At 44.0% G+C, this 11,193-nt stretch overlaps 2 protein-coding genes across 3 annotated transcripts; one reads left to right on the top strand and one right to left on the bottom strand.

Moving 5' to 3' along the window:
- Positions 1–206: 206 nt before the first annotated feature.
- ctsla (cathepsin La) lies at positions 207–3,598 on the top strand. 2 transcript variants are annotated; one of them, XM_047014215.1, is made up of 8 exons: positions 207–320; positions 1,071–1,209; positions 1,404–1,523; positions 1,708–1,857; positions 2,162–2,386; positions 2,608–2,776; positions 2,904–3,021; positions 3,156–3,598. In XM_047014215.1, the coding sequence occupies exons 2-8, from the start codon at positions 1,081–1,083 to the stop codon at positions 3,253–3,255; spliced, it is 1,011 nt and encodes a 336-aa protein (XP_046870171.1). In that variant the 5' UTR covers positions 207–320; positions 1,071–1,080; the 3' UTR covers positions 3,256–3,598. The 2 variants fall into 2 exon arrangements, with proteins under 2 accessions (XP_046870171.1, XP_046870170.1); XM_047014214.1 differs by having other exon boundaries at positions 208–320; positions 1,401–1,523.
- Positions 3,599–6,268: 2,670 nt separating this feature from the next.
- LOC124462592 (fructose-1,6-bisphosphatase 1-like) lies at positions 6,269–9,577 on the bottom strand. The gene is made up of 7 exons (XM_047014216.1): positions 9,327–9,577; positions 8,451–8,613; positions 8,241–8,333; positions 7,943–8,083; positions 7,699–7,836; positions 7,476–7,595; positions 6,269–6,814 (listed from the first exon to the last, which is right to left on the bottom strand). Exons 1-7 carry the CDS (start codon positions 9,494–9,496, stop codon positions 6,626–6,628), a joined length of 1,014 nt encoding a protein of 337 aa, XP_046870172.1. The 5' UTR covers positions 9,497–9,577; the 3' UTR covers positions 6,269–6,625.
- Positions 9,578–11,193: the final 1,616 nt, after the last annotated feature.

Raw genomic sequence — 11,193 nt, 5'->3', positions numbered from 1 at the left:
CGTAATTCATTTTAAATTACTAGTATTGTTTCTGACAAGCAAGCAAAAAGTCTGCATGGGGTTCCTTTGTTTCCGCGTCAGTAATTCCCGTACAAGTTACATCAAGCCATCTGAAGTTGAAATGATCACGTTGGAGTCACATGCTCTGATGTTTACACGGGGCGGGACTACATGATTTAGTCTCCTGTTAGCCAATCACCACTCGCAGATTCTATGCCCTCACAGAATAAGGACGATAGCTGGCGATATAAAGCAAGAGAGGCGCTATAACAATACATTTGGAAAACACTTTAAAAGTCTTCAAGCTTTTTGGCAGAACTGTAAGTAGGCCTACATTTTTATTCTTCTTTTATTTTAAGTTTGGTTCTGTACATTGTAATGCTTTATAGTGTAACATCGGGGTTGTCTACGCTTTGTCGCATAGGCCACATTAAATTTAGCATATTCAACAAAGAATAGTTTTTCATTAACTTCAGTTATAGATGAAAATTACTTTTGTTTATAATTACAAATAACGAATTAGATTCCAGCATAAACAGTAGGGTTGGTTTTTCTTCTACCGTTGTCCTCGTCGCTATGATTCCTTTGTTTTGTTTCTCCCGTGAGGAACATACTGTTCCAAGTCCCGCATTGTTTTTCTTCGTGTTTTTATTTATTTAAATACCACTGTTTCAGTCATTTGTGTGCTAGCCCAATTTATGACCCCTTTTACGTAGCCATTTTAGGGAAACGAGTTATCTTCCAAAGATTCGATTTCCTGTGCTTGTCCTCCCTGTTCTAGGAATTACTTGGCTGCTTTATCGTTAGGCCTCCGTCTCATGATTGGGCTCAACTAGTAAAACCATATCACTGAAACAAGCACAAATTGTGGTGGTTTGCACAGTTTCACTCCCATATACTTATTTATTTCGAAAATGACGCTTGAGGAATGCAAACAGTTGCTCCAAACGAGTAGGCCAAGAGTATATGTTGTTGTTTTTGTCGAGCGAGGGCGGGTTCAGATGTCGATAGCATTTCAGTCTATATATAACGTGTAACTGAAGGAAGGGTTTCTGTCTCTCTTTCCCCAGCTTTTCGGCCATGACTCTGTACTTGGTAGTGCTGGTGCTCTGCACTGGAGCCGCTTTAGCCGCGCCTAGGTTCGACGCACAGTTTGATGAACACTGGGACTTATGGAAGAGCTGGCACAGCAAAAACTACCAACACGAGGTGGGTGTTGATCTCACTGACCGATTAAAACAGTTATGAATTCCTTGCTGACCTATCGTTGGGTTTGACCGCAAATACATTAGTAAAGTTTATTTATTAACGTGGTGACTTACATAATGCTAGACTGATTTAAGCATTGCTACTGGTGGGTATTCAGGCAGATATTCCTGACTACCTTTCTCTCCATCTAGAAGGAAGAAGGCTGGAGGAGGATGGTGTGGGAGAAGAACTTGAAGAAGATTGAGATGCACAACTTGGAGCACTCCCTTGGGAAGCACTCCTACAGTCTCGGCATGAATCATTTTGGAGACATGGTAAGACATGTAGGACCAGGTGCACCTGTCACAAGTTCAGGTGTTGAAATCACAAGTTTCTGGTTCCAGTTTAAAAAAAGGCTTAGTCTGAGATGGGAACTGAAACTGTCTCTTAACATGGTGACGACCGCTTATGCTTAAGATAGTACAGAGACCTAAGTTTGCGTCATGATTGTCTTTGCAGACCAATGAGGAGTTCAGGCAGGTGATGAATGGCTACAAACTGCAGCAGAGGAAGTCCAAGGGCTCTCTGTTCCTGGAACCCAACAACATGGAAGCCCCCAAGCAGGTGGACTGGAGAGAGGAGGGTTATGTGACTCCTGTCAAAGACCAGGTGAGAACCATCGAACCGTAGACAGTACTTTCAGTAGTTCAGACATGTTTATGTTGACCATAAACTGCTTCGGAAAGCAATTCAGTCGCAGGTCGACTGGCTGGTTAAAATGCTGTTGACGTTGTCCAGTTCGTGTTCGTGTTGGTAACCTGTCTCTGGAGTAGACTTTTTTTATTTTATAGAGCACGTTCAAAAACGCAACTGTTGACCAAGTGTTGTACAGTCAGTGTCAAAAGCCATAAAGCAGCAACACATACATAAACATGTGTTTTAAAAAATGGGACTTTCTATGCCATCTTTCCAGGGCCAGTGTGGGTCTTGCTGGGCTTTCAGCACCACCGGCGCCATGGAGGGTCAGATGTTCAGGAAGAACAAGAAGCTGGTGTCTCTGAGCGAGCAGAACCTGGTAGACTGCTCGAAGCCTGAGGGAAACGAGGGCTGCAACGGTGGGCTGATGGACCAGGCCTTCCAGTATATCCAGGACAACCAAGGTCTGGACTCAGAGGAAGCCTACCCATATTTGGGCACGGTGAGGTCACTTCCTGGTTAAAAGTTCACGGTTAAAGGTGTTAGTGTGTTGATGTCGTAAACAAACATGGATTAAGTCTCCTCACTGGTCGTACTCCCCTCTGTTGTTTTGAAGACCTGGCCCATGGCAGTCTTCGACAAGCAGGATTGCCTCAAAAAAACTTTAGTCCCCCCCCTCCCCTCCTTAATCTCAAATGTCTGATCAATGTGATGTTCCTGCAGGATGACCAACCCTGCAACTACAAGGCTGAGTTCAGCGCTGCCAACGACACAGGCTTCATGGACATCCCCAGTGGGAAAGAACGCGCTCTGATGAAGGCCATCGCCTCCGTGGGTCCCGTCTCTGTTGCCATCGACGCCGGCCACGAGTCCTTCCAGTTCTACCAGTCTGGTGCGCAGTCATGAGCTTCTCGAAGCCTGAGGGGGATCCATGTCGCATGCTTCAGACATGCTTCCAAACTGATCTATATCATGAGAACGGCATACTTAGGAGCGTGCTTTTTTTGTTCTCCCTATAGGCATCTACTATGAGAAGGAGTGCAGCAGCGAAGAGCTGGATCATGGAGTACTTGCCGTTGGATATGGGTTCGAGGGAGAGGACGTGGACGGGAAGAAGTATTGGATTGTGAAGAACAGGTACGCATTTGTGTTTATTTAATATGCTGACTCCTTCTTGGCATACATTGCCAAGATGTTTTTGCTGACCGGTATTTGAATTTACTTCACCATTTGATTTTATTGACTAATGTTGACTTTCCTTATCTTCACAGCTGGAGTGAGAAGTGGGGAGACAAAGGTTACATCTTGATGGCAAAGGACAGGAAGAACCACTGTGGAATCGCTACAGCTGCTAGCTACCCTCTCGTGTAGAGTGGAGTCCGTTGTCAACATGCTTTGGGTGTGTTGTTAGTTAGGCATATTTTAAAGAAAGGGCCCTGAATACAGAGCTGCCTTAATGTTGCTAAAGGGTATGAGAGACATAAACAGTCAGAAATGAAACACACTTTTAAGATGTTTATCCAATTCAACTGTTTGTTTTATACTTGATTTTACGTGTGTATGAGATTGTAAATAAACTCTTTTTTGTTTTTTCGCGTTAATTCATCGAAACCCGTTGGACCTCTGTGGTGCACATTCCCAGTCTTGTCTGCTTGACATGTTCTGTAAAACCATATTAACTGGCACATGAGCGAAATAAATGTTTTACAATACACATTTTTCTTCTGCGTGACTATTTCTGATGTTGACTACATACTGTACAATTAATGTGGTTTAAGAACTGTGTACATATTTAGTCAGTACACAATCCCCATTTGGCCAATACATATTGCAAGTGCAGACGTTTGCGTACTCCTACAAGGCGTTGTGTATTTGCGAGAGGGAAGATAAGTTCAGCCTCTCCCTTCAAGGCCCAGATAAAACTTTCAGTCGTGGGATGCCCAGTTACTGGTTAACCAAGGCCACAGCTAACCTCGACACAACAAAAAGAACAGACTGTGCTGCCCCTTCACGAGGAGAGGCGTCTGGTTTTTGTTTTGTGGTGTCACTGTGTCCTCTGGTGTTTCACAACAGCTCCAAAGAGAGCTCATGTCTGGACGTAGGCCCAGCTCAGCGGCTGTAATTTGAAACCTATGGCCTACATTCGTACTACAGAGCTCACACTGGCTAAACACTTCAAACCTTGGTATTCATGGGATAAAGCGGTTAATCTCGTTCTTGAACAGCTAACCCTGTTTTTGTCTCTCGTTTTTCTTTTTTCCAGACTTTTCAGGAATCTAGATAGAATAAATAGAAGATATGCCATGCTAAAGAAACAATACAGGAGTACCACTCGGGCACTCCTGTTAGATATAACAAAGCAGACAGGAATTCATGGTTCTCACATAATATCCAATATTACACGTCTGTCATGTGCTTGGGTGGTTGGAATGTTACTTTGGAATATTAGTTAGACTTTTGTACATTCTGCCTTTGTATTTAAGATCCGTATATGTTTATTGTATGCACCTTCCTGCCACAGTAAATTTCTTGTTTGTGTGAACTTACATGGCGAATAAAACTGATTCAGATTCTAATGAGAGAACTGGTGGGATCTGGTTTTGATAGTGTATGGCACATTGCTTAGTCATGCAGAAGGAAATGGCTTTGGGGAAAACAGCAGACTGCTATTTGGATGGCACCAATATTCCCATTCCTTATCCTCCCACCAGTTGCAACGCAACTGAAAAAGTTTAGTTATCATATAAACATTTTTTCAACAACTGTCCACATTCAAGTTAGCATTGGAACTGTAGGACTGACAGGTCTGTGTCAACTATTCAGAGGGATGCACAGAGATGTACCACAGGTTCCTGTCTAATAGGAAACTCATGGAAGGAGCTAGGAGGAGTGTGAAATATAAACTAGAACATCTCTGGTGAGTAGTTACGGATTTCATTCATCAGTCAGTAAAGTAAGGTGGCTGAACGGGTTAAGGAATCGGGCTAGTAATCAGAATGTTGCTGGTTTGATTCTTGGCCGTGGAAGATGACGTTGTGAAGGCACTTCACCCTACTTGCCTCGGGGGGAATGTCCCTGTACTTACTGTAAGTCGATCTGGATAAGAGTGTCTGCTAAGTGGGAGGTGTGGGTTGATAAAACTAAATGTCTTGTTTGTGTTGGGCATCTTGTTTGGTTGGTCCTTGCAGGAATCAATAGATGCTAGAGGAATCACTGTTAAGAGGACCAGCAGGGAAGCAGCCCAGGCTTGAGTGCCCCCACACCCTTTCCCAGCAGAGGCACCGATACTGGGCCTTAAGTGCCCCCTCACCCCCCCCCCCCCCCCCCCCCCCCCCCCCCCCCCCCCCCCCCCCCCCCCCCTTGTATGTTAATGAGTAATGTTTTTGTCTTATTTTCTGTTTTCTGTTTTGAGTAAACAAACAAAAAATCTGTTGGAAGACGATGCATACCAGAGACAGCAGAAAATCTGTGCACAGTTTTGCTTTTTTTTATTTCTATTACAATTGAAATTGTTTGGGGAATGGTACTGTCTTATTTCCTTATTTTCTCATTTATCTTTTGACTAAACTTGTCTCACCAAAGACAACAGAACATCAGTGCACGTTTATAGAATGTATTGAATTTGTATTCAAATGACAAATGTTGACTTACTAAAATGACCAATGTTATTGTCTTTTTTCATACTAATGTCCCCCACCCCCCACTGGTCAACAACTTTTTGGGATTGTCCTCCTTTTGGACCCTTTGTCCTCCTTTTTGGACCCAAGTGTCCTCCTTCTCATGGTCATGCTTCTGGTAACCTAGCAGTCCAACAACATCATATTGAGTACATGGCATATTCCCCTATCTATAATTAATATCTTACCGGTCATAGTATTTCTGCTGACTGGGCGTGCCCAGTCTTGCTACTTCGTACATATTGTGTGACTAATCGAGATCCTAACAACATGTGCTTTGCGTGCTGCTGACTGAATGTTTCCAGCGTTTCGGTTCATCTTTTTGACGTTACTCAATCCAAGAACCAGGCGGTGGATTCTTGCACCGTGAGCCTCATGACGCTGCTCAGTTGATAGAGCATGAAGTAAGCTGCAGACTCAGAGTGTGTGTGTGTGTGTGTGTGTGTGTGTGTGTGTGTGCGTGTGTTTGTTTGGGAAGATGCACATCATGTGCATAATGACTTCCAGTTTTGGTTCAAGACAGCGCAGATATTCACTTAGCGATTTGCGTCGGTCATCTTTGAACTACAGAATATGTGGGAATGGGAACTGATAGGGTTTGAAAGGGTTAGTGCACCCCCTGGCGGTGGTATGCAGTGGTAACCGTAATTAAACTTTCCATCAGCAACACAAACAGGTCCTCTCCATAACTACACACCAACACAAAGTCGCTGTGATGAGTTTCATTTATTCAAAACATTCTTAAATTTCATTTGTGCAAATGGTCCGTAACAACTCTTACAACTACATGGTTACGTATCTTATAATTCAGTCCGCTGTTGTTGTTTTTTTCCATCCTTCACAAATCCTGTGTTGTCAGATCAGTGCTGACGACTGAAAAGAGATTCGATGTGTCTGACTCCTCACCTCCTCCTGCGATGTCTTGATACTAATTCAGGTCAGGAGACCAGACCTCAGAGAACGCCTCGAAAACAACTGAATTATCCTTCATGTGAAATCCCTTTTTCCCCCGCACATCCAACCCAGACCTGGAGATGACGCCTAGCTCAGCCTCCGTCTACGGCTCATTTGTTGTGCTTCTTGAACACGGCGAGGTACTCGTTGACGTCGTCAGGGGAACCCAGAACCACAGGGACCCTCTGGTGGATGTTGTCGGGCTGGATGTCCAGCACACTCATGCTGCCCGTGGTAGCGAGGCCTCCAGCTTGCTCCACGATGAATGCCATGGGGTTGCACTCATACAGCAGCCTCAGCTACAGTGGGAAGACATGGAGGGTCAGATAGTACCACGTGAAACAGATTATTCCTCTGTAACGACGATGGGTTCTAGTCTGCAGGGTATCTTAAAAACAAATCAGAGGATGTAGACAGAGAGACTGTGGACGGCTGCAGCAATAAAGGCTCAAGACGCACTTGTTCCGGGAGTACAACGGTATTAGGGAATGGTTTGCTGAACCCAATGTTAGTTTCCCCAAGGATCACAATGACTCTTGCTTAGAGACTTGTTGCACTTGTTGGTTAGTGGTAACTGATTAAAATAGTTGTATCCGCTGTGATTTTTTTTTTTTACTGTTGCATGTTTTTCTACAGGTACACTTGCACTTATAGCGATTCATGTTGTTTAATTGTAACTTGTTCATCTACATGCTCTTATGGTTCTTCCCTTTGGCACTTATTTTGGTTGTTCACAATATGCGCTTCATGTTTTGGCTACCCGCAATGCTTTGGGGCTATCTTGTTTTTATTATCAGTGACCTATGCACTTTGTAAAGCTCTCTCTTGGAAGTCGCTTTGGATAAAAGCGTCTGCCAAATGAACACATGTAAATGTAGCAATCTACCCTAAAGTCACAGGTTAACTTCTATGGAACGTTTACTGTCCATTTCGCACACAAAACAACTCTCCTTCACTCACCTTTCCCTTGGGGCTTTTGACGTTTGCAGGATATAAAAAGATTCCGCCGTAGACAAGGGTGCGGTGAACATCGGCCACCATGGAGCCCACATATCGCCCGCCATAGGGGGCGCTGCCATCCTGGAGACAAGGGGCGGAAGGGGGAGAAGGTCAGAGAGTTCATCGACAGATGATTTCGAAGTTCGAACCTACGATGGTGGTCTGGATGCTGGAGGCTCCCTACCTCAGGGTATTTCTTCTTCTTCAGGTACTCTGTGACATCTGGGTAGAAGTGCTGGGCGTAGCCCTCGTTCAGGCTGTAGATCTTCCCCTTTTTCTTGATCTTCACATCCTTGTCCACCAGGATGAACTCTCCGATGGACTGAGGAGGCAAGGAGATCCCATGAAACACACCACTATGTTTGGTTCATGGCCAAAGAGAGAAAGAGTGTGTGATTGTGTGTGTGTGTGTGTTATCAGGGACCTACTGGGTCAAGCATGAAGCAGTTGACTCCTTGCCCTGTTGACAGCACCACCATAGTGGCACTGCCATAGAGTGCATAACCAGCAGCAACTATGTTTCTCCCAGACTGCAAAGCATCCTTCTCCTCAGGATCGCCATCTGTTGTCTGAGAGAGAAATAAGACTTACTGGGAACAATGATTATACCAAAAGAGTTTTATACCCCAAAAAACTTCGCCTTGGTCAGTGTATTGGACACAGCTTTGGGAATGGCTACTCTCTGTTTAGGTAAGTGAGAGTGAGAGAGGAGTTTAGGACACCAACCTTTCTGTAGACGGCAAAAATGGTGCCGATTGATACGAGACAGTCAATATTAGATGAGCCGTCCAGGGGGTCAAAGCACACAATATATTTACCCTGTCAAAGGAGAGAAACACGATGACACCAGCTTCGTATGAATACCATCAAACACACATGCACGCACAAACACATGTCGTCAAACACACATGCACGCACAAACACATGTACACCAACCTGTTTCTCGGGCTCAACGATGATGGCCTTCTCGTTCTCCTCTGACACCAGGACACAGGAGGTGAATGAAGACTTGATCATGTTGATGACCAGATCGTTGGAGAGCACATCCAGCTTCTTCACCTGGTCACCTGTCACGTTGATGTTCCCAGCTATGCCATATCTGTACAGAACATGAGGGGTGGAAGACAGACTAGTAAACAGGTGGAAAGCAATAGGTTCATGGAAGAATTCAGACTCTTTTCTCCATGGCTGTAATTGGGTTGAAACAAGCCTATTTTTGTGTTCCTGTGTTTTGGGCCAGTGAACAGGAAACAGGGCTATTCAAAGTGTCATCATGAATTGAATCTGGTCTGCTTAAAAAAATCGTTAATCCCTGACAATATAGTTTTTTTCACCCCTAATGTAGTGTTTAATAAAACACTGCTTGGTTATTCCTTTTAGATTTGAGAAGAAAACAAGCAGATATAAATCCTCTTTACCTGCCCTGAGAAAATGGAATGAGGCTATGTCTACATTGATCTGGGTTCAGTTTGACAGTTGTAGGACAGGATTAGTGATTAAGTAGATTTTAGGAGCAAGTCAATATTTGATCTCTCTCACATGGAACACGGCCTCGTAGAAACTTTCTCGACCTTTTTGTGAATCATCCACAAATGGTACGTGAAAGTGCGCTGCAAAAGCTCGTGCAAAAACAGTGCCCTCAGACAATGTGCCCGATAGTTAAATCAGGCACTCTGTTCAGAATCAGATTGACATTAAAACGACACAAGGAAGAAGTTTCACTGTCAATTTCCCGCACACTACTGCAAAACACAAAGGCCCATTGTTCCTGTTCAATGAACCTGTGCGCTGGGGGGACGCGATGGAACTCACAGGTTAGCTAACCCGGCCTTCCTGACTGCTGTGGAGATGGCTTTGACGGCGGTGCAGATGGAGTTGAGCAGAGTGGTCAGCTCCCCGGTCCCCTTGGCTTTCCTCCCCTCCTCCAGCACGAAGCGGGTGAGGGTCACCACGTTGGTGTCGAAGGCAGAGCGATCAGACATGACGACGGCTTCCTCCTGCAGTCCGGTGAGACAGGTTTGAGAGCGTCTTCAGTTAACAGAGAGGAGGGAGCACAGGCGGAGGGGAAGGAACGGGGTGTGATGCCGTCCTGACCAATCACAGCTCTCGTTTCGCCGGGAGGGTGTGTGGGCGACAACACATCTGGCTGAGCAGGGTCAGAAGGCAAAGTTCAAAGATACTAGATAAGGTTCTCAAGGTACTAATAAGACTTGTTGATCAGTTTCTGTCAACAGATGTCAAATGCTTTGATGTGTAAAAACACTAATCGACAGTAGAGACAGGCTAGATGATTTGCCTGTCCACATCAATATGATCCAGAGACTCACTCAAAAGACAGCTTTATGCTTGTTGAACCCATGCCAGTTTGAGGCTAATCTTCTTGGAAGTTTGAACCTACTGTCGACACATTTGAATTCAAAACGGCATAGACAAGAACTACTCCAAATGCTTTTTAAGCTCTAGTATTTTACGACATCATTTAAACATTTAGTTCACCAAATAATGTTTACTTTCTGAAATGACCTGCAAAAAAATGTAAGCGTTCCTTTGAAAAAGCTTGCTAGTCAGTGCACTTTATCAGTGACATTAATGACCTATAAACCTGCACCATTTTGTTTTCCTGTAACTGTTTTATATGCTGATGGTTTTCAGGCGCTGTGTGCAAGCTCTTGAGAATATGGCAGTTTAAAGTTCATTTCAAAGGTCAATGCATTGTTTGGCTCTTAGCTGGTTGTTCTGTGTGTGATTGCTTGCAAGGAACGTTCCTGGGTCGGGTTAGTTCAGGCTAGTGAAATGATTTCATCACACACAGGTTTGCACTGCTTGTCATAAGATCCGATTTCACAAGCGTAGGGCTTGTTTGAACTTTAAACTTTGAACTACTATGTGCAGGTGACCAATGATGTGGTGTTGTGCAAGGGCCAAATAAAGAGATTCAAGTCTTGATTGGCTGTTGTAATGTCCAGAGGCAATTTAATCATTCCAGATAATTCATGATGTTCCTTCGGGATCAATGAAGGGAACTTAATACATTACACCAATGGCACAGTTATTGCATTTCCCATTCAATCCACAAGATGTCACTCTGTACTATAGAAACCCCGAATTTATGTTTCCTGATGATAAATAACAAACATGCAACATTTTCATTAGCACTTGAAGTAAGCAGATTTTCCTTGCAGAATATTTTTGACCCGGATAGGGTATTTCTCAACACACTTTACCAAGTTTAGGACAGTATCCGATTAAATCATGGATGCGAGTCCCAACATGTCTCTGGTTTTAGTGTTAACTATTCCTATTCAACAATTACAATTAGATTCTCAGTTTTTTCGTTTTTTTTTATCAGAGCTATGGTATGGCATTTGCCATGACAACACTCATTTACAGACAGCACACATCCAGTCTTTCATCAGTCTGAAAATTGAAACTCCCAAACCAAGATAATGTCGGCAGAACATCGCAGATAGTCAAAACATACAGGCCTTGTTTTTAATGACATGATAATTCATACAGCATTCGTTAAGTAAACCAAGAAGGTTATCACTGCTGTTGTCCTTTGTACGCCTCTCGCTTGGCGTTTTGTGTTAATATACAAATTCAAACCATGTTCCTAAGCGACAGAGAGGACAGACAAAGACCCACCTATCCCCTCAACCACATCTCCATTTCTGAGAGC

This window comes from Hypomesus transpacificus, unplaced genomic scaffold (assembly GCF_021917145.1).
Source record: "Hypomesus transpacificus isolate Combined female unplaced genomic scaffold, fHypTra1 scaffold_227, whole genome shotgun sequence".
In the NCBI taxonomy this organism is placed as follows: Eukaryota; Metazoa; Chordata; class Actinopteri; order Osmeriformes; family Osmeridae; genus Hypomesus; species Hypomesus transpacificus.
Note: the sequence above shows the minus strand (reverse complement) of the source record. Positions and strands in the feature narration are given on the sequence as shown.